Raw genomic sequence first — 24,541 nt, 5'->3', positions numbered from 1 at the left:
TGGACTTTACTAAGGGTGTGATTGTTGCCATATGGGGAGGATATTGCCATTCCTTTAGGGCATTTTCTAATGCTATACCAACACCAACCTGCTATCCCAATACCAACCATTGTTTCTTTTTGAGTACCTTCCTGGGAATACTGGTGATGAGGTTTTGTGGGTTTTGTTGTTGTTGTTGTTGTTCCCAGAGAGTTCTAACTATTGGACCCATATTTGAAAATGAAATATTAGTAGATTTAAATTCAATTTTCCCTCTGCAGATACAACTACATAATGCTCTTGCACTTTTTTTTTTTCTGCAACAATATGTGATTTCACAATGGAAGGCATTCCTCACATTATACTGAGAAGCTCACAATTGGGTAACTCTCCAGTGTGACATGTATGTCTGCCCAGTATATCAACTCCAGCCTCACTTAGGTTTATAGGTTTTCCATATTTCTGCAGCTGTTGTAACAGTTTCCCATGAGTAGGGGGGAAAAAAGATTTTAAAAAAAGCTCTAAATTCTCTTGTTCTTCATGGAACCAACACTTGCACAATGTCCAGACAGCACTAAGGGAAACATGAAGCAAATAGGAAATACTTGTGTTCACGTTTTCACTGTTTCCTTTAGCACTGAAATTGTTCCAAATCATATAATGAAATAAATTCTGAAGGCTCTCTGTATTCAATTCTAAATATTTACTTGCTAATGTCTTTCTTATCCTGTATTGTTTCCAATCTCACTGTCTAGCAGAAGCTTTGAAATTTGATGAAAGACAAAAATAAGATACTACAACAATACATATGCATATTGAACTCCAAGACACACAGATACAATTTATATAAAGAACTCCAATAATGCCAACAGTAAGAATCCCTACGTATACAAATCTGCTCCCATTTTTCTAATTATATGAGAGTGAAATCATTATTTAAAAATTAATATGTTTTAAAGCTGAAATCCAGAAATATAGTGTGAAATCAAATTATCTTGCCCTTGTTCATCTCAAAGTCTAAAGAAGTAGTATTTCCTTCTTTTTTTTTTTTTTTATTTCTTCATCTCCGTCTCCCTCCTACCCTTCCCAGCCCTTGCCAACTTCTTACTCTTCCCTCTGGTCATAATCAGGGTTCTTTCAGGAGTTCAGTGTGGGTTTTCTCTCTCTTTCTCTCTCCTCCGCCACCCCCTCATAGTTCTTTTAAGGTCTCAGATGTTGTATTAGTTTGATTCCAAGTCTTTCATTAACTATACTTTAAAATGCTCAAAGAGTTCATTGGATGCACACAATGATCTTAAGCACAGGCCCCACAAAATAAAAATTCAAAGGTGAACCAATTTGATTCCAGGACCTAGTAGTTGGGGTTTTTCAAAGATCATCCTTTATTTTTATTCTATTTCTTTGTTGGCTAGATTTTGTTGTCAAGTACATTATTTTTTAAAGAAGCATTCAAGATATCTTTAGTCTGTGTCTTCTTGGTTCCTTGAGAGCTTCTGTTTGTTGTCTCTGTAACTGGATAATTTGGCAATTTTTAAATGTCAAATATAAAATGTAATATGTTTCCTCCTTCAGAATGTATAGGCCTACCCACTGAATATGTTTTTATTGATATATAATACTTGTACATATTTTCAGGGTACATGTGATATTTTGATACATTCATGTGATACATAATGATCAAAGCAGGATAATTGGGATATCTATCATCTCAAACATTTATCTTTTCTTTATGCTAGGAATATTCCACTTATAGCTATTTTGAAATATTCGGTAGATTAATATTGATATAATCCTTTCAACATAGCTTTTTATTTCATCCTCTGGGTTGGTAAATTTTGGTCTTTTTTATATTTCTTGAGTACCTGAGGTTTGAAACTATCTTGTCTCTTGTATTTATATGTGAACGGTAGCTTGGCTAGGTTAACATTCTTGGATCAAAAAAAGACAGTCATCTGAGGGAAGGTTGGTTTAACTTGCAGTGGTTTGAGAATGTACCACTGAGCCAGATCACTTGATGCTTAAAAAGAGTGTCAGATGTTATAGCTGAAACACCTTCACATTCTGGCTACTGATTGGGTTGCCGAAGTACCTAAGATAATATGCATGTCTTCCAACCCAGAGCCCCAGTACTTCTCACTACACAGGCACTGCCATGCATTCTGTAGTCAGATCACTGTTCCTCACGGCTTAGGTTGCTCCGTCCAGATTGAGTGTGGAGTATAGGGCATAGAAGAGTGTTTCATTACTAAACTCATCCTAAGTTTATGAAACTAGAATAAGGACAGTATAAGTACACTCACAACTTTAGGCAAGCCAAGGATTTTATAGTACACTTAGAAACTTTCTATCTTCTAGTCCTCAAACATATATGTTATAGTTATTACATAATTTCTAATTGTATTTCTTATGAACAGTTTTGTTCTTGTCAACACATTTTAAATAATATGATGTTAGTGGCAACATATTTTATAATTCTAATTTTTGTCATTGACAGACATCACTTTAAAGGAAGCATGCCACAGTGCCCTTTATGTTTGTTTCTTAATAGAGAATCTGCATTTAAATAATCTCATGTATTATAAAATTAAAGTATTCAAAACTTTTCCATGGTAAAACAAGCCAACGCTTTTTCACTTTTTAACATTTTAAATTATGAACACTTTTAAACATATGTTACAACAGAAAATAATATAATAATACAAAGTAGCAATGATCCAGATTTAAGACATGCTCTTGTTTGACATATTTGCCTAGGGCTTTTTTTTTTTTTTTCTTGTTTAAATGACACAGATACCACAAAACCCCTGATTTCCTTGCTGTCAAGCCAGTCTCCTCCATCTCCTTGACATTGTAGCTCATCTTTCCTGTTGCTTTTGAACTTTTACTACATAGGCCCTCATGACATTATGCAGTCTTATGTGTGTTTTTAGAATTTGCATAAATGGTATAATTTCAGAATTTATTTTATATTATGATAGTATTTAGTATTTAGTGATTATGGAATATAAAAAGCAACAAAAGGATTTGAAATTCTTTTCTATGTTTGATATGATCCTATGGTGTCAAATATATCATCAAGTCATTTTGCTTTTTTATTTGTGTGTTTGTTTTTAAAGAACTGTTTGAGATCTTGTAATCTGTGTTTTCTTAGATCTTTGAGAGTTTCTGTCAGTTGTCTCTATACTTGAAGGATAACTTAGGAATTTTAAAGTAGTCCAAGATGGCATATTTTCTTCACAATGTGTAGACACCAGGACATTGAATGTTGCTACAGTCTCTTTATCATAGCTTGTCCTTTCATCTTTTGGGAAGGTACATTTTGAGCTTCATATCTTTCTTGGGTACTTGAGGTTTGAAACTGTTATGTCTGTTGTCTTTATACTTCACAGCAACCAGATATGACATTCTTGGGTCACATTTTCTTTCCTCAGAACTTTGTACCCATTGCTATTCCATCTCCTGTCTTTTGATGTTGCTCTGGGAAAGTCTGAGACCAGCCTGACTTTTCTCCCTTATGCTTGAATGGCTCCTTTTGCTTGGTTCCATTGAAGTGCTGGATAATTTCTTAGTGGCAATTGTTTGCCAACAGATTTTATTGGAACACATTGTACAATTTAAATGGCCAAAGTCAGTAGCTTATTCCTTTCAGAGAAATTAGCCTCTTGAATACTCTTTTTTTTTTTTTCTATTCTATAGTAATGGAGTCAATATGGAAATAATCCTAAAAGTAACATTCCTTATGATGTATATCAACTTTATATTTCCTCCATACCTATTCTTTTCTTTTCAGTTTCCTTTCTAATTTATTTAAATTTAATACAGAGAGATCTTTGCCTTGGCTACTGTCCTTCAGAACACTCTACTCTGTCCTTCTCCAGCTGCTCTATGGGCCAAGCATCTCTGTCCACCTAAAGTCTGTATTTCCCAAATCTGTATTTCCCCTCTAGATCACACTACAGTACCCAAGACCCTGGAATTCCCCAACCGTTGTTTTAAAACACATTTCAACGACTCATGGTAGCTCCTTGTCGTGAATTTTCTGTCTGAGGACAGACCAAACCACTAGTATGTTTATCCAGAGACCTAAGAAATCGTTCAACAATTTGACTATTTGCAGGGACTATGGAAAGAGCTTGGAAGTGTGGGCTGGGGTATCCACATATGTACATATGAGGCTCCTCATGTTATAGGCACAGCTGGGGTGGAAAATGGAGTGTAATGGGCTCTGGTCAGGCCTTGACAGCTAGGGTTGGTTCTTCACTGCTACGTAATGACATGGAATGCTGAGTTATCCATAAATTCTATCTTAAAAATTTGGCCTTTCAGATCTTTTATTAAGGTGTATTTTTCAAGGTAGCAGGATAGAATATGTAAACATTTTCAATAGTTTATTACCTTGAAATGACCTTTATTTAATATTTGGATATATTGTATTTTACTCTTACCATAGGCTTTGGAAATGTTAGGAGCAGGTCTACGTGAGAAATCTCTGAATTTTTTCCCTTCTGTGGTCACAGTGTTTATGTCAATAATCCAGTTGCAATCATGTCTATTCTCCATCTTACTTCATGCATATTATTAGTTTGTCAGTAGTGCTATTCTGGAACTCGGTTTTTTTCTTTGACTCTTCAATTCCTCTCCTATTTTATTCCCTTTTAATAAGTATATATCTTATGTATTTTTATAGCACAAAACACTCAGGGAAGTTTTTCTTCTCTTCCAAACAGCTCTTCATCTGCATTTTGCACTGTGTATTTTTTTCTTTCTTTTTCTACCCTTCCACACACCTTGTCACAATAGTGTTTACAGAGTCACCTTGCCAGTTCTTTTCATCTTGCTATGTTTAATTTTAAAAGCTCTGAAAAAGACCTGAAAAGTGTGCTAACTTTTAATTTTAAAAGCTCTGTAAAAGACCTGAAAAGTGTGCTAACTTTTCCTTAACGTATTTCTCTCGTATCTAAAACTGATGATCTTCCTAGGCAAGGCCGAGCACGAAGGTGAGCTTATTTCATTCCAGACAGTCGTATAGCTTGAAGGCCTGGGGGTCTTGGGAGCAGGAATGGGGGTGGAGGACAATCAAGGAATTTCTGCTCTTTGTACTTATTGTAGAATAAGTACAAATGATTATTCCATCATCTTCTTTCTAAACTTTTCACTATGACCTCACTTTTTATAAGTAAAAATCATGCATATTTGCTGTTGAAAAGGTTAAAAAAGTTGAATAGGGTACAAAAAGTAAAAAAAAAAAAAAAAAAAAAGAAGTAATTTTATTTCCACTTTCCTTCAATGCACACTGTCTACTTTAGTTATTTGCTCTTACTGTCCAGAAACTTTTCCTTTGTTATTACTTCCTAGAGATTCCATTCTTCATCATGCCGTCTTAAGTAGATTTTGTACGTTAGCTCATGCTAAAATACTTGAAGTTAAGGAAAATGAGCTTAGAAACAACTTTTCTCCTATCTAAGAAGCTCTTGCCTCTCTGAGGTACACATTCATATCACTGTAGAGCATGTATATTTTTGTGAATTGGATTGTTACTTTGTTGTTTTGGACAGTTGAGTCTAAGCTACCTCTCAACATCTTGGTACACTTTGCTAAGCAATAAAACAACTTGTAATAGAAAGTTCCTCAGTGACATGTTATGCCTCTCTGGTGCGTCACAACCCATTTTTGAAGTGGACTAAAGGTAACTATTGTTTACTAATAATAAATATTGAAGTTGTGGAATTAATTTACTTTAAAAATTAACTATATTCATTAGTACGCTGATTAAAACAGTGAGTGTGTAAAGAACTGGACAAATCTAGCTGAGTGCGGTGACTCATGTCTGTAATCTCAGTAGTTTGGAGGCCGAGGCGGGCATATCGCCTGAGGTCATGAGTTCGAGACCAGCCTTACCAACATGATGAAACCTTATCTCTACCAAAAATACAAAAATTATCTGGGCGTGGTGGCAGATGCCTGTAATCTCAGCTACTCAGAAGGCTGAGTCAGGAGAATCACTTGAACCTGGGAGGTGGAGGTTGCTATGAGCTGAGATCGCACCATTGCACTCCAGCCTGAGAGACAGAATGAGATTCGGTCTCAAAAAAAAAAAAAAAAAAAAAACTGGACAAATCCTTATCTGTCTTAAGGTACTCGTGCTGCAATCCTGGGAAGCATGGCTATATAAGCAGATCTTGTTAGATGTGATGAGGCAATGAAAGGTTGAGAAAAAATGTTTTAAGAGAATAAAGTGACCCTCTGCGAAGGGCATGCCCTATGAGAATTTATTGTTTAGGAAAGACGAATAGATATTTTACTTTTGAGGAAGATTTATCCAAGTGTTTTTTTCTAACATGCCATAAGAGAATAACTCTGTGGTGGCTGCATGTAATGACACTAAGTCTTTTAAGCACACGGCCTCAAAATGTTGACGTGTGTGTGAGCTCATTAACTCCTCCAAGCAGATTTGGCACAGCTTGCACAATGAGTTTTTTGAATTATTTTTATTATTACACCAGTGTTTGAAAATCTGTAAATTTCACATAAAAATTATTTTAGCTTCTCTGAAAACCTTTTGAAAAGGGCAATATGAGGCCCCCACACCCTCCCCTCTTTATCATAGCTCCCTGCTTGATGGCGGTGTATTCGTACACCTCCCCCTTTTAATTTGCCAACTCCACCATTTGAAAATGGCTTATCGTTTTTTAAATAATTCCTTATATAGCTCTTATGTGAATATGAATGATTAGCATTAGCCTTCTGGAAAAATGTGTTATTAGACTAGGTTGATATTACAAATTACTCAGAATAATTAGACATTATCCTCTAGTTTTTGATTTCTACATGTGAAAATCATGTGTCCTTCAGCACATATGTCTAATCCTCCACATACTAAATTTGAAATTTTAAAACATGTTGTCAAACTTATAATTTTAAATTACCTAGCATATTTTAAGAGATATTTTTTAAGTAGTGATATTAATTTAAATGCCACAATTGTTTCACCTTTTGTTTTAAATTAGAACTCAGTAAAAGAAAAAGTCTTGTTGTGAAAGAAAAAAGTGTTTCTAGGTTTTACATTCACAGTGTAAGAAATATACTAATTTATTTTTTAAAGTAATAATTCATAGAGAATTTAATGAAGTACAATAGAAATATACAGTTTTGAACACTATGGGGCTTTAATTTTTTTTTTAACGAATGAGAGTGTATTTATGAAGATAAACAATGGATTTATATGACTACCGAAGGTTTTAGGGTGTAATTATAATGTTTTAAATGTTATAATACACAAAATAAACAATACTTTTATTCTGACCATAAGCAAAATATGTAATATCTTTGATGCACTGTAGGTAATGAAGGCAATGTTTTATATTTGGACATGTGAAAAGTGGTAAATAATACAGATTCACAATGGGATTGGTTTTACAGTTTTCATATGTTCATTGCCTTAACATTTTTAGGAGTTAGAAAAAATATTCTATGTTTTGCCTTTCTCAGTACCACAGATAGAACATGTGTATTTATAGTATCTCCCAACATAGTTTTGTTAAAATTAAACAACATGAATGGCTTTTGCTATGGATACACTAAATTCTCTGTTTTCATAAAGAAAAAAAGTGAATGTTGAAGTCTTTCTGGGATTTGGCAACAGAATGAGAGCTGTAAAATATCAATTTTCGAAATCTCTTGGCAGATTTAAATGACTTATATTTGTTATGTAGACTTTCATTGTTTTCAAATTATATGTAATTTATTTTTATAAAAAATCTCTGGAGCCCCATGACAGTGAAAGCAAATGGTTAGAAAGCCTATTCTACAAGAATTTCAAATTTTAAACCCTCTCTTTCATGTCACATATTCTGGATGATTAAATCAGACAGGAATATATTGTATTTTAAAATGCAACCCCCTTACTCCATTACGAATGCTGGAACTCCAGCACAGAAAGGAATAGCATAATGCTTGTATACCTTTAGTAAACCAAGGATAATGTCCCCCTGTGCATTCATGCTAAGCACACTCCCCTCATGTTTGAGCCAAACTTGGTATTTTCAAGTTGTGGAGAATATGCCAAAGATGGACTTTAGAGATTTTCAGATGTTTTCACGTACGCAAATATAATATGATGTAATCTCACAATTTGTATCATTTTCCGTAATTTCCGTAGGTTTGCTTGTGACAAGAATAACCCTTTTTTATGACTTGCTTTTTGGCACTTTTCTGTTTGAACTGCGAGTGACTGCCTATTACCTTCAGGTAAAACCCCACCCATTAGCATGGTGTTGAAGACCCTTAGGCATTCTCAAACCTCTTTACCTGCATCTTTTTCCCTTTCTGTCTTTACACATTTCCTCCTTTTTCTAGCTTGCCCGTTTATTTACTAAAATCCTAAAATATGCACATATACACACACACCGTACCCCTTACGCTGTACTACATTGAGTGGTTTTATACTCCTAGAACTCTCGTTTTATTTTTCAAATCTTCCTTTTACTGTGCATTTTATTGTGCTTTATGTGCTCCCTCCTTTTTTCTACCTCTTCTCTCAAAGATTAGATATCAGAGTTTCTTTTTTACTTTCTTTAAAAAAAAATTGCAAAGTACAGAGCTAATGCTAGAAAAATCCAGTTTTATCATCTCAAACTAGTGAGAGTCCAAATCATCAATACATCCAACCATCTTACCTTTACATGCAGTAGTGTTATCAGTATCAATATTTCTGGTAATATTACTTTGAATACATGATAAATGCTATTATTTCTACAGTGGAAATATCTGCTTGAGATATCAAGGAGAGGATAGACTTTTCTGATCTTTTTAACAAGTAATTTAATACTGTGAATAGATACTAAGATAATTTAAGCAAATAAAGTATAATTTACTAAAATGTGCCTTCCTTTGCATTGTATGCTAAGCATTCTGCTCAATATCTGAGATGTAAAAAGTAAAAACATGTCAAAATATCATTTTAATGTAAATGTAAATATTTATTTAAAAATATTGATAAGAGTAATACTATATATTTCAAAATTGTTTTAATATAGCACGTGAATACCATCTCTCTATGAAAGTGCCATACATTTTAAATGTATGTGTCTGTGTGTGTGTATATATATATATGAAAAACAAAGAAGTTATAAATCTCATGAACATAGACTATTTATCACCCAAATTTATTACTTCAAAAGTTTATAATCAACCACAAAATGTAAACAATAAGAATCTAATATAAAAACATTTTGTTGTAAGACTTTTCCTTTGATTATTGTATGTTTATTGTTCATTCATTCAACATATGTTCTTATTCTAGACATAAATGCACAGAATTTCCTGCCCTCTGAGAGGTTACAGTCTTGCCAAGGAGACAAACCTTAAGGGGCTAATTACACAATGAATCACTGGATCACCATGTGGTACATGGTGTGAAACACAGGAACAGGAGATCTAGGGCTGCATAACAGGACTCGAAGGCAATCGGGAAGAGTGCCTTGAGGAGATACAGGGGCTTTCTTGAAGGGCAGGTGAGGGGTGTGTGTGTGTGTGTGTGTGTGTGTGTGTGTGTGTGTGTTGTGGGAGGAAACAGTGAAATGAACTAGTCCTAAGTAGAGAATTCCTTATACAAGAACCCACAGGCAGGAACTTAGCATCTTCTCAGCATTAAAAGAAGTGAAAAGAGTGTGGAGTGAGGATGGGTGACACAGGAGCATCCTGGTATGGACGGTAGGACCTGGTTCCTGGGAGTATTGTAGCCTTGTTAAGTATTTCCTGTTTATCTTAAGAGCAATTACAAATTAATTAAGGGCTTTTAATAATTTATATTGTGTGTGTGTGTGTGTCTGTGTGTGTATGTGTGTGAAATAGATACATATTTAAAGAAAGTCTTCTCTAACTGCAAGGCAGAGAATGGATTGAATAGAAGAAAGAGTGGATTGGATACAGCAGAGTCTTACCCTTACTACCTTACTGTGATGCTTGCGGAATATTTTTTATTGAACTAGTTTAACATCTATAGGGAAAATTAAAAGAGACAACTTGAGGATTTGTTTAATTCATACTTCACAAATACAAAAAGAGATTACAGATATTGAAAGCTATAAGCTTGTGTTAAAGTTTACAGTTCCATTATCTTGAGTTACAGTCTCTTTCTGAACATGATTAACATAATGGAATCATTTTGAAGTGTATACACACAAAATGCAAGTAGTCGCAGCTTTTACATCTATTAGGTTACTAAAGCAATTGTGATGAAAGATGTTTCCTTTGCCACACTTTACAGGAAGCCTCAGAGAGCCATGCTGTCTGTTAAAATCACAAGGTAGCTGATGAAAACAGGAAATTAAGTTAGCAATGATATTTCAGCCATTATAATCTGTGAATAATGTTTGTTACAAATGAAAGAAAAGCAAAAATCTCATTTATAAAACTTATAGACAAGTAAACGTGAGAATTACATGTAGGGACTGTAACATGTAATACATTTAACTATATGGAACTATGTGATGCTTTAATATCACTTTCTCCCTTAGTACTTGTTTTATGTTTCTTTTTCCTAAATAGGATTTCAGCATGTGACAATTAGAAGTTAGAAGTGGTGTATGATGATTTGGGTCATTTCTACTTATTTCAAGTGCAGTTCACAAATGCGTATGGTTGTATGACAAAATGAATTAAATGAAACCAGGTACTTTGGTGTTATATTATGGACCTTTAGAAAGCACGTAAACATCTTGTTTTACAAATTATAGAGTTAAAATTTTTACATCATTTAGTGTTTCAATTAACGTAAACCCCTGAATCTTGTGTAATTTTTCAAGGCTACAAGGATCTGTTAACATTTTTACACAAATCTTATCTAGAGTGGAATTTTACATTTAGATATGGGCTGTTTATTTATTACCTATGCTATGGCTATAAAATAATTAGACTTAAAACATGAACTTACCAGGCCAGGCACAATGGCTCATGCCGGTAATCCCCCAGCACTTTGGGAGGCTGAGGTGGGTGGATTGCTTGAGCTCAGGTGTTTGAGACCAGCCTGTGCAACATAGCAAAACCCCATATCTAAAAAAAAAAAAAAAAAAATTAGCCAGGCATGGTGGCACATGCCTGTAATCCCAACTACTCCGGAGGTTGAGGCAGGAGAATCGCTTGAACCTGGGAGGCAGTGGCTCCAATAAGACGAGATTGCACCACCGCACTCCAGCTTGGGCGACAGAGTGAGACCATTTCTCAAAGAAAAAAAAAAAAAAAAAAACCTACTAAAACATGTGCATTCATCTACAGTCTATGTACAAATACTTCCTACATTTTTTAATCAATCCTGTAAATACACATCTTTTGGGAATTGAGCTTTAAAGTTTCAACAAGTATCTGAAGTCTTACATGGCAACACTACAGGGCCTCCTGCAACCTCTTAACTGTTTTTTTTGGCCATGTGTGGTATTGATATGCCATCTACCTACTTTATTTTTACCAATATGGAAAAAATTGTCCGTCATACTTGCATGCCCCTGTATATGCTGCTGCCTCTGGCAAAAAAATAAAAAATAAAAAATAAAAGAAAAAGAAAAAAAAATGGCTGGGTTAAATGTAATGTTTCTTGGATCCTATGCATCTCATCTTTCTTGGATTCCATTTTTATTGTACCAGAATATCTCCTTAATTAACTTTTAAAGAATGGATGTGAAGAAAGTGTCTTTGTCCTTAATATCTAAAAATATTTTAATTTACTTTTACAAAACATTATTAATTTAGCCAGGAATTAAAACTGGGGTTGAAATAATTTGTCCTGGAACTTTTGAAGTTACTGGTAAAATGTCTTTGACTGTTCCTCCTGAATAAACTATATTGATCATGTGATTTGTATTTTTTCTGAGTGTCTTGAAATTGACTTTTCTTTATTTTTCATTCATTCTCATCAGCATTCAATTGGTCCTTTACATTTGAAGCTCTATTTCTGTTGTCAACCATGAAATCTTTATTCTTCCATTATTTAATTTATTATTACCATCTCACATTTTCTCTTTTTCTGTTTCTGGAACTTAATCAGTTATTGAAGCTCCAATATTGATCTTTTTGCTCTATGTCTTTTAACTTTTTACTTGTAGTTTTAAAATATAAATTTGCTTTATATTTGATAATATTTCTAAGATTTTATTTTTATCTTTCAGCTTATTAATATTTTTTAATTTAGCATTTGTTTTATATTCAATTTTTTATGATTGCTTTTTTACATATGTTATTATTTTATAACTGCAGTACATTTTCAAGCATCTCTAAATAGATTAATTAGATTTACTACAAAGTTCTATTTAGTTCACTAATAATGTCAGCTTCATCTTCAACATTGATCAGTTCATTCATTTTGATCCTTCTGTTTTGTGCTGTTGCTTATCTCAAAAATCTCATGAAACTTAGTCATATGTTCTTATAATATAGATGTTTTAGAATCATCCCATACATGGAGCAAGAGCAAATGGCTGGATGTTGTGACTCCATCTTCATGACTTTCCCAATGGAAAAAATGAAGAGCTTTATTCGGAGCTGCTGTTAACCATACTCAGAGCATTCTTATCCACAGACATTGTTCCATATTTTTATAGCAAGGATTTCAGTTTTTTTCTTAAGGTTATTAGCTGTTACTATGTTGCCAATCGTGTTGAATGTGAAAGAGTATGGGGCCATTAGACACGTGTTCCCGTGAAATACAGTGATTCAAAAATGCCCCACTCTAACTTTTGTATTATTTATCACTTCCACTTTTTCTATATTCCACTTTAAAATTTGAAATTCTTCTGGGACGTCATCAGTGCTTTTTCCACCTTTTTAAATCACCTATATATTTATAAAAAACTCTGATTAGACTTCACTTTTCTCTGAAAGTTTTCTGAGTTTATTACTACACTTACTTCTTTACTCTCATTTAAAGATGATCTGAGGAGGAGGACATGAAGTACATATGGTCAGTCTCATTTAAACTAGAAACTTATTTTTTTGTCCTCAGTATCTTACATATTACCAGATGAATAGTACTTGCACAATAAATATTAATTGAATCCAATTGAACACAGAAAAATAAGACAAATCGCATTATAGTTTTACTTGCTTTTGACAAAAAGTATTAGGTAGTAAATACTTAATTTATCAGGCTCAACTATGAATAATGATTGTTGTCTATTTTAAAATCTAGTTTATTTCCGGAGAGCAGGATGTAAGTTTCCACTTATATGCATATTACAAAAGGAAACAACACAACACCTCCCAAAAATGCACCTTACTCTGTTTCCAGAAAAACTTGCAAAAAAAATTAGTAAACATTTTTAAGTATATATCCTCCATATTTATCTTCTGACAGTATGATTAGACGTGTACCTTTGTGTGGGTGTGTATATTTATTGTCACTGTGTGTTTGTTTCAGTATCTCTTTCAGAGAAAGCTTGTTGCTTTGAAATATCCTTTCTTCTTTATTTGGTAGAAGAACCATATCCCAGATAAAAGTCTACATTCCCCAGTATCCGTGTATCAAGATGACTTTATTTTGACTGGTGAGATGTCAGCAAATAAAATGTGTTGCTTCTAAAACATCTCCTTAAAAAAGAGTAGTTATGACTTCCCCACCCTTTTTCATTCCACCTCTTGAAATGTATATGTGAAGGCAGGGCCCCAGTCCTCAATTTGGACATGAAAATGGAGGCCACCCCCTTGGTATAGCAGAGCGGAAAGTTACACAGACCTTGGGTCTCTGACAACATCAAGACCGTCTAACTTACTCTGGATTTTTCACATATATCAAGGAAAAAAAGAAAGAGTTAAATAATACAATTATGGTGCTTGAGATGTTTCAGACTGCAAAGAGAGACATGCTTAGTTGCTTTAGGTGATAAGAACTTAGGAACAATGTGGAACTATGTCAGGAGCCGATTGGCCTCATCTGTAAGAAACAATAATATTGTTAATGAAATATAATTCCTCTAGAAATCCAAAGACAGGCCTAGGAACCCAATGCATTTCTAGTCTTCCCTTTGGAAACAAGCGTTTAGTGAAGATCTCCTGAGCGACTTTTTCATACTGGACATTGGACATTTTCAGAAGTCAAAAGAGGCCCAAGTCACTCCTAATTTTAAAGTTTTTATAGATTATTCTACATAAATAAATACAAAGAGAAGTTAACTAAATTGTGAGATAATTTAAATGTTTCCATTTATGACATTGTTTCTAACGCAAGTAGAATTCAGTATAATTTTACCTTTCAGAAGATAACCACAGGGTTTATTCACACATATTAATTCATATACAGTGTATCAGAAATACTGTGATCTAGCAGCAGAACACAGAGTTGTAGGCTGTATAATGAAGTGCTTATTTTCATCCTGTAAGTAGATCTTTAGGATAGGTGGGTAGAGATTTTTCACATTTTATATGAAGTGCGTATGCGGTGACTATGAACTCAGGGCAAAGTGGCCTTCCTGTGCTGTGTCCTTGCTGGAATATCCTAACTGTTGACTCCACCACTTCCTGCCTCACCTCTGTTAGGCTTATATGAGGGCTCTTCCAGAGGAGGATATGCCAGTTGCTATCCTATATATTATGCCTGTGTTGGACACAGTTCTTTTACCCACCAGCATTTGGACTCAGCTACTGAGAAAGATCAAACAGTTATGGGAAGGTAGTGTTTTTACCTGTCTCCTTCTCTTGTTAGAAATTCCTATAGCTCCCATTAATTTCTCTTTTCAGTTCTTCGCTGATAATGCCACCATATTTAAAATGTCATTGTTTTTGTAAGTCAACCTTAAAGATTTTACAGGAATCTATAAATGTTCTTGGAAAGGTTTCAGTCAGGGTTAAGTTCCTTATTTCTCTCCATTAAGTTTGTTATTGAAAATTCATGTGGTTGAGAATTGTTGACAAGGAGGAGCTAAAGATTCACTCAAATTGAAAGAGGTGTATATTTTGTTTTGTTCTTAAGGCAATTGAATTATATATGTTTTTTATTAAACAATATAAGTAAGATTTAGGTTCTAAATGCACTTAGTGCTATATGGAAGTTTATTTGAAGAAAAATATATACTTAAACTCTTGTAGTTGTTTTGGAGTTGGACTCAACTGCTTTTTGTGTCAAGCTTTGGAGCAAAGCTTTACGAGTTAGGCAAAATAGGAAGAGAGCTCACCAAGTCTCACTGATTCTGTATTTTTCTCTGTCTAATCCATTTTATATGTCTTTCTGGGCCATCTGGAATTGGAGGGATTAAAGATTATGAAAATCAGGCCCAACCATGGAAAGCTGGGGTAGCGTGGAAATATTGGCAATAAATGACTTTTTTCATAGTGTCTATATTTATTCAGTTCCCTCACTAGACAAATTCTTAGTGAATTCTTACTATGTGCAGTCACTGTACTCTCTGCCAGGGATAAAAAATGGAAACACATGCTTATATGTTCTGGGGGAATACACATAAATAGACAGTCCTAATACATTAAGGCAATTGTAGTATTAAAAGGACAAAACACAGTGGGAGCATAGGAAAAGGAGCTACTAATAGTTTTTTTATCTTGCTACTTTGCTGAATTTGTTTACCAATTCTAATAGTGTTTTGGTGGAGTCTCTACTCTTTTCTAAATATAAGATCATATCATCCACAAAGAAAGTTAATTTAACTTCTTATATTCCAACTTGGATTCCCTTTATTTCTTTCTCTTATCTAATTGCTCTAGCTAGGACATCTGAATTCCACTCTAATGACACCTCTATGGTGCCGTTACCCTTATTCATTGTAGTTTAATTTTGTAGAAGTAATATAAACTGAATTTGGATTTCCACAAATAACTTAGATTATATAATTATTTAATTTCTTCTAAATCTGCTTTTCTGTTTCGAAATTAATTAGATATATTTATCCATATGTGAAAATACTGAGCTCATGTGATTCCTAACTCGTATTTATCACTATTTTTAATTATTCCAGTCTACTATAGCTTCCTTTTTATACATGGTTTTAAAAACCTCCTGGGATTTTCAAACACAACTTCTGCCATTATCCTTGTTTTAAAACTCTCTTTGTTTCACTGTGATTAACCAAGTCCTCCACAGGCCCGAATAGCCACAATTATTTGGACAAATGACTCAATTTCAAGTTTGAGATACATTTTTTCTGGATACCTGATGTTTACGTGTGGATGTTCCCAGATTTGTGATTGATGCCATGCTATCTTCTCACCTCCAATTGTCTGCAAAAAATCTAGCCCTACTTTCTTTTATTTTGTTTTTTTCTTTAATTTCTATCATGCCTGTGGTTACTATTCCTTTAGGTGCCATTTCATACTTTGAAATACCTTAAGCAAAACAGAGATGTGCAATTATAAGGATATAGTGGATTCCTTTTCTAGGAGATTTATTTACTTCTCACTTGGCTGTAATAAAATCTAATTGGTTAAGTAAATAAAATGCAGCACCCTTTAGTATGTTTTCCACATAGCATCTATAAGATTTACTTATTTTATTTTTTTCTAAATCTTTTAGCTAATGTTAAATATTTACTGTTCAACCTTAAGAGAAAGGGGAAGAAACCCTGCCCTTTGCCACAACATGGATGGACTTGGAAGACATTATGCTAAACGAAATAAGCCAGATACAGAAAGAAAAATATTGCATGATCTTAATTATATGTGGAATCTAAAACAACAACAACAAAATCAGTGGTTACCATGGTCTGAGTTGGGGGTCAGGGAATGGGGAAATGTAGGTCAAAGGATACGAAATAGCAAATATGTAGGATGAACACATTGAAAGATTTAATGTACCATATGAGGGCTATAGTTAACAATATTGTATTGTATTTAGGATTTTTGCTACATGAGTAGATTATAGCTCTCTTGTTGGGGAGAAATGGTTAACTGTGTGAGATGATGGAGATGCTTATTCATTCCACTGTAGGAACCACTTCACTGTATATGCATTTTATAACCTAATGTGTACCTTAAATACCCACCATAAAATTTATTTAACAAATGTTAACATTTTCTCAGAATGACTTTATATCCTTTTAAAAGCAATAAAATATTGATATTATGTAGCTGATGACTTTCCTCATTTGTTCCTGTTTCTCCTTCTCTGAATTTGGTGTGTATTATCTATTTCTATGTGTTGACTAAACTACCTGTGCTTCTATGCCTAAATGACATATCTACTGAATATATCTTTTTATTATTTCTTAAAATATTCAACATTAGGTTTTTGAGATTTATCCCCGCTGATACATATAGCACTAGTTAATTCATTTTAACTGCTTTATATTTGCTAACACAATCACTTTTTAATAGATATTTAGGTTATTTCAAATTTCTTGCTATAACAAAAATGATAAACCTACAGGGAATATCTTTGTGTATTTTCAACCCCGTGAACATCTATCGGACTTTCCCTGGCATAGTCAAGGCTGTGTTCCTAGTAGAATTGCCACAAAGTGTGTACCTTATTCAATTTATAAGGTATTCTTTAAAAGTGGTCTGAACTGACTGAATTTACGTTTGCAGTGACAATGTATAACTTCCAATTATACACACCATCACCAACAACTGGGATTATCAGGTTGTTTCATTTTTACCAAATCATTGAGTTTGAAATGTTATGTTGTTTTTTCAAGTTTGCATGACCTCAAGACTGAGTATGTGGTTATTGGTGTTTGGAAATTTGTATTCACTTGATGTGAATTGCTACTTCATAATCTTTTTTCCACTCATATATGTGTGTACACATGAACATGAACTCTAAATTATGTTTTATTTGTTTATTCACCTGAGTTGGTATCGATACTACACTGTTGCTTTGCTTAAGAAAGATTTGGACTAAGTTGTGTGCTTGGAATTAATATGGCTACATCAGGTTGAATTTGGATATTTGCCTGATATATCTTATTTCTATAACTTTATATTGCCTTTCTGTGTCTCTTTTTGACAGCAGTCACTACTTTTCTCCATTATTTTAATCTATTCACACTCTTGTGATTACAAATATATTGGCATCACTTATTCTATTATAGAGTAACTTCCATTTACGGTGCTTTTTGTTGTGATAAAATTTAAGATTTCTTATTTTCTGCCTTTTTAGATTTATTGAATTTCCTTTATTCACTTTTTATTTCTTATTTATTTTGGAAGTGATAATTTTATATCTGTTATTTCAATAGTTTCTCTAAAATTTGCACCTGCACTTTTGACTTAATAAAGTTAATCAGTATCAGATAGATAATAATTTTCCTCACACACACAACAAAGACAATGACCTTAAATAGTTTAATTATGATTGTCCTACAATCAGACGTGTTCTTTTTCCTAGTATTTTCACTTTTTTCTTACCCCGTCCCAAATTAGTCATTAATATATTATGTTTTGTAATCAATGTATAACTTGACTTACTTGTTTACCAATGCCTTTGTTTATCTATGCTTCTTGCATTCCAGTTCTTCCTTCTGATTATTTACCTTTTGCTGAATTTTTATTTATCAATACTTTCAATACTGAGCTATAAGAGCAATACCCTCTCAGTCTTTGTTGTCTAAAATGTCTATTTCTCTCACTTCCTTATCAGGTAAACTATGTTAACATTCCCAATTACTTTTTCAGTATGAACCTATTTCTAAATTATCTTGGGACCACTGTTACTTGTGTGAAAATCTGTCAGCCTAATTTTTGTTACTCTATAAATACTTGGTGTTCCCTTTTTTGTTGTTGTAAAACTTTTATCATTGTTTTTCAGTGTTTTCTAGTTTCACTATGGTATGTCTGGGTGAGAGTTTGTTTATATTTTCTTGTTTGAAACTCTGTATACTTTAACTAGAGGACACTTCAGTTCTGAAAGTACTAATTCATTGTCTGTTTGAGTACTCCTCTCACTTCTTCAACTCTTTAAAAGAAAAATATGTGGTACTTTATCACATCATCTCAAAGGCTCTCACAGGATAGCTGCTACCTAACTCTCCAACCTCATCTCTCACAGTACCCTTGAGCCAAAACAGTCTTTAAATCACTCACACGCAGGTGATCTCTTCTGTCAGAGGGCCTTTATCAGGCTCTTTCCTGAGCAGACTGCTTGAACCACTCTTCTGCCAGTAAGCTCCAACTCATCCTTACAGAATGCTTCACTGACCTTTCTGATGGGGTGTTCCTCTTCCCTTATAACATCTTATATTCTTCAGAGTACCTGAACTAGTTGCATTTTTACAGTTACTTGTTTGAGGATCTAGTCAAAGTCAGGCCCTTTCACTGGATTCCCTGCTTCATGAAAGCAGCGTTTTGTTTGTTTTTTATTCTCTTGGAATGTTATAGGCACTCGGGACATAACAACATAGAGACTGAAACCAGGTAGGAAGCATAAAACAAGCAGTAATGGAGGTGGCATTTATTCATCCTGAAAATCAGCTTCACTTCCCTCATAAAAGACATGTTTTCTCTCCTTTGCTGCAGAATTTATTACGATAAAATGTGTGGGGTTGATAACCTCCAGGTGAAAGAGGACAGGGACCCATGAGCCAAGACTGTCTCTCTACCTCTCACATTCTTTAGACAGCCTTTCATTTTAGTTTCTAGGCAAAGCTGGTGAATATGCAACCAACTCGGTGGACATTTATGGATGAATCCTTTTCTTCCCATTTTCTTCTAGAATAACTGAGCAAGTTTTGAAGTAACAACCACTTCCAAAAATCAAATCGGAAAGAAAATGCTTTTTGCTCACACTTAAACTGAAGAAATAACCCTCGGAGCATTTACTTAACAAATCCTTGCCGAGCCCCTAATTAATACCGGTTGTTATGTTAGGCCTTTAGAATGCAATAGGAAAAATTTTAAGGATGTGTCAGTGTTAACTAGACTAAGAGAAGAAGGAAGAGCATTTCAAGAAGAAATAATGTTCTGTGCAAACATTCTGTGGCAGGAAGCAGAGAGGCGATTTTGAGGGCCTAAAGAAGACCAGAGAGACTTGGAGCAGAAATACAGAGTTGAGGATTGAGAGTTATTTAAGAGCATGAGACAGTGACTGGAACCGACTCATACTAGCTAAAAAGCCAATCATATTTTTTAAAATTTTGTGAGCTGGTTGGTGGTTAAACATAACAGTTATTAAAAGTGAAACTGGGCCGAAGCGAGTGGATCATGAGATATGCGTTCGACACCAGCCTGACCAACATACTGAAACCCTGTCTCTTTTTGTATTTTGTAAAAATACAAAAAAATTAGCTGGGTGTGGTGGCGGACATCTGTAATTCCAGCTACTTGGGAGGCTGAGGCGGGAGAATTGCTTGAACCCGAGACATGGAGGTTGCAGTGAACTGAGATCGCATCACTGCACTCCAGCCTGGGCAACAGTGTGATACTCTGTCTCCAAAAAAAAAAAAAAAAAGTGAAGATGTATAAACTTATAATTAAACTAATTACATTAAAAACAAAGGTTTTCTAACTGTTCCCTGTTATTTTAAATTATTTTACTGCAGTTCACTATTATTTGTGCTCCTGAGTTTATTTATATATAGTATACTTTTTAATTGTGTGCTACTGTACGTTTATTCCCAACCTCAGATTCAGTAATGTCGCGTTACTAGCCTGAAATCAACCACAGTGGGATTTTACACAAAACCTTTCGAATGAAGACTTCCTTACACTGCCAAGAGCCAGTTGATAAACACCAGTATTCCACTGAGTGAGACTGTGCAGAATCCTGAAGTCTGTCTTAAGAGTTGATCTTTATCACAGGAGAAATGAGCAGACATATAAAGGATTTAAATGGGGAGTTAACAAAAGCACATTTCTGCTTCAAAAAAAAAAAGAAAAAAGAAAAGAAAAAGAAAACGTCACTGAGACTACTGAAATGAAAAAGGAAGTAAAGTGGCTTTAGATAGTCCATATGGCAAATCATAGAGGCTCAGAGTAGGATGACAGAAGTGAAAATGGAGGAAAGTGAATGGATTTAAGATTCATTATTTAGGAGCTAAAATAGAAGGACTTGTTCTCCTGACCAGAAGGCGAGTGAAAGGATGGTATCCAATATAGTTTCTGGATTTCTGATTATTCAGATGTGAGGTTTGTACTGTCATTTGCTAAAATAGAAAATACTAGAAGAAATTTGTGGAATTTATTATATTTGTTGAATGTTTTGAAACTGTTGAGTTTGCAGGCCTTTGAGATATCCAAAGACTGAACCCTGGTGGCATTTACCTGCCTGCTGGAATCAATCACTTAAGAGTCTCGTTGGGAAGAAGTAAAGTCTATATCCTGTCCAACATCTAGATGCTTTTGGTGTTTTCATTTTGAACCCAATCCTGCCACCATGTGACAAAGAGCCAACTTCACAGTTGATTAAACTTAGACCTAAGTAAAAGAGGAGGGAGCAATCTTCATATGGAATAAATGGGATGGAAATGTGTGAAATGAAGGAACTGTCTCCTTACATAAACTATTTTTAAAACAGACCATTAACTTTTCCATTCTCATATATGTATAACAGTGCATATGTGGTGGCTATGAGAATTATGAGAATAGCCTCCAAGACCTCTGAATGCAGAGTGTGAATGACTGAGGACTCTGATGCTATACTCTGAAAGCCAGCATTTGAGCAGTGACCACACTGCTGCTCCCAGCCAATGACTGAACAGGGCAGAGACACTAAGATAGGCCTGTTATGGGAGATGTCAGACTCCCCAGTATCCTTGCCAAACTCTCCTTAGAACTGCATTGTCTAAGATACTTCCATTCAACGTTCCTATCTTCACAACCTCTCTCCTTAACGTGGGTGATGACCTGCCTTATGCTCTGATGTCTCTGCCAGCCTTATCTGAGTCTCTGGCTCCTCTGCCTGGTGCCTGTAGTAGCCCTTGACTGATGTGACTTCCTGTCATTCCCCCAGTGATAGTAAATATCTGCTTTTTATTAGTTTAGCGTCCTGGGCCCAAATAATTTTCTTTCCCTTTCTCCAGAGTGAGACAGCTTTTGCTTCTACCCTCTCTCAGAAGCAAAAGATCGTTGCCTGTATCTTACACGTTGGAGGGTTTCTTGCTAACGCACCAGTAAAGGTTCTGCTTTATAAGGGAGAAGAGTCTGAGAAGTGGATGGGGTTTTGTGCCTGTGTGCGCAACAGGGGCTCTCTTCCATCTCTTTTCTCCTCTCAGCCTGAGAGGTCTATGAAAAGGAGGCCATGAGTGAGTACAGATGATACTGTGTCTGAGACTTCCCAGGATTCTAAATTGTTATAATAGCACATATTCAACCTTTAATTAGTCATCAAAGTTTTAGTTGTTTTCTTTACCCACTCTGATGGTTGCTACTTTTTTTCCTGTGATTTTCTAAAGGTTGAACAGTTGATGTCTTCTGTATATCCTCAGAGGGCTTGAAACTCTTGACAGTTCAGTTCATTTGGTTGGCTTGTGAGGTCAGGTCTCTGTTGGTCTCAAGAAAAGTTATGATTTTGCAGATGATCTTTTTTTTCTTATTTCAAGATTGGAAGCAATGTTCTTCTACAGCTTTCTACATGTTAAGCAGAAGGGAAGCGCTCTCTGATTATTTTAAAACATCAGTTATATTTCTGCATCAGGTTTCATATTTTATGGGTGGGTGTATCAGAGTCAGAAATAGAATGCATATATAAATCATATGTCATGTTCTAGGCATGTGAAATTATGTTATCAAACAGTTAGTCTTCTGTGTGATGGTCACTATTCTGTAAATTTATTGACTGAAAACATCAAGCAGCAATGGAATGCTCAGTTCAATATCAGTTAAAGCTTCCATAGCAGATTTCCCCTAGACAAAAAGACATTGTTTCTAGTATACTTTGTTTGGGTCATTCTTCAAAACAATTACCTTGTCCTTTCCACCAGGTGGTTGACCAGATTGACACCCTGACCTCTGACCTACAGCTGGAGGATGAGATGACTGACAGCTCCAAAACGGACACGCTGAATAGTAGCTCAAGTGGCACAACAGCCTCCAGCCTAGAGAAGATCAAAGTGCAGGCTAATGCACCACTTATTAAACCCCCAGCACACCCATCTGCTATCCTCACGGTCCTGAGAAAGCCAAACCCTCCACCACCTCCTCCACGGTTGACACCTGTGAAGTGTGAAGACCTCAAAAGGGTGGTTCCAACTGCCAATCCCGTAAAGACCAATGGCACCCTTCTACGAAATGGAGGCTTACCAGGTGGACCTAACAAAATTCCAAATGGAGATATCTGCTGCATACCCAACAGTAACTTGGACAAGGCTCCTGTCCAGCCTCTGATGCATAGACCTGAAAAAGACAGATGTCCCCAGGCAGGGCCTCGAGAACGAGTTCGGTTTAATGAAAAAGTACAGTACCATGGCTATTGTCCTGACTGTGATACCCGGTATAACATAAAAAACAGGGAGGTCCACTTACACAACGAACCTGTCCACCCACCAGGAAAGATTCCTCACCAAGGCCCTCCCCTCCCTCCTCCACCCCATCTCCCTCCTTTCCCACTAGAAAATGGGGGAATGGGAATAAGCCACAGTAACAGCTTCCCCCCTGTCAGACCTGCAACTGTGCCTCCTCCCACTGCACCAAAACCACAGAAGACGATCTTGAGGAAATCAACCACTACAACCGTGTGATGTATGCCATTAAAAAAAATGTTTTTTTTTTAAATTTTCTATATTATAAACATAAAATAATAAGTATCGAGCACTTTCTACCAAGCAATAAAAAGCCCAAATATATTAATCCTGCATTCAGCAAAGTGGCATAAAAATCACCTGGTAAGTATGCAGCACATTGCTTATATCCTGGGTATGCATTATTTTAAATGTTGTATCATTAAAAACCTCAGAATGATGAAAAATACAAATGCATTGTTTTTGCAATTGACCTATGACAAACTGTGAACCTGCAGATTTCACCTATTTTGATTTACTATAAGAGCTGGGATTTGATTGATTTTATTTATGCCTAAGTCATCTATGCATTAACATGTCATATTCTTAACTTTGATCTAATGCTTTTTACTAGGAAATTTTAATACTGAAGGACTATTTTATTATTTTTTTCTAAAGATGTTTGTCACTAGTTTTTCATTATTAAATGCTGAGGCCAATACCAAGAAGTTTATTTTCTATATTATACAATTATGAATTACATGCTCAGCTATATATGTAATAAAATACTTTGGTCTGTGGAAATACTGTTAAATCAATAAACAATAGTAAATAATGACAAAACCAAATGTTCCTCAGAATTAAACTGAAGTAGTGGTTCATTTAATCTCATTTAACATTCCTCAAAATGGGCAGCAAATCTGAAAGAGTTTGGAGAAGTTACAGTGAGTGTATATCAGAATCTTCTAAATGAAATATCATATTCCACATCATAAATAGAAATTTACACACTACATATTTTATATTTCCATTTGGTACTTCAAGAGCCTTCTGTTGAACTCTCCCTATGTTGCCAAGCCCTCCTCATACTCAGCATTCTTCCAGGATGGACCCTAAACTATTACATTGAGGCTGTAGGGTGTTTTGCCTCCTGCATTAGCAAACTCTTTGCCTCCCCAAGTGAACCCACATTTATA

General features: G+C 34.9%; 1 protein-coding gene across 3 annotated transcripts in view; it reads left to right on the top strand.

The window, feature by feature from the left end:
• The window catches only part of PRR16 (proline rich 16), a 221,632-nt gene extending 197,444 nt beyond the window's left edge, over nt 1–24,188 (top strand). For all 3 annotated transcript variants that reach the window (XM_008014229.3, XM_008014231.3, XM_038008673.2), the window contains one exon: nt 22,830–24,188. In XM_008014229.3, coding sequence (XP_008012420.1) covers nt 22,830–23,585 — 756 coding nt within the window. In that variant the 3' untranslated portion in view covers nt 23,586–24,188. The remainder of the gene's footprint in view (nt 1–22,829) is intronic.
• Nucleotides 24,189–24,541: the final 353 nt, after the last annotated feature.

The sequence above is a fragment of the Chlorocebus sabaeus genome, chromosome 23 (genome assembly GCF_047675955.1).
Source record: "Chlorocebus sabaeus isolate Y175 chromosome 23, mChlSab1.0.hap1, whole genome shotgun sequence".
NCBI classification, from domain to species: Eukaryota; Metazoa; Chordata; class Mammalia; order Primates; family Cercopithecidae; genus Chlorocebus; species Chlorocebus sabaeus.
This window is presented reverse-complemented; position numbering and strand designations above follow the sequence as displayed.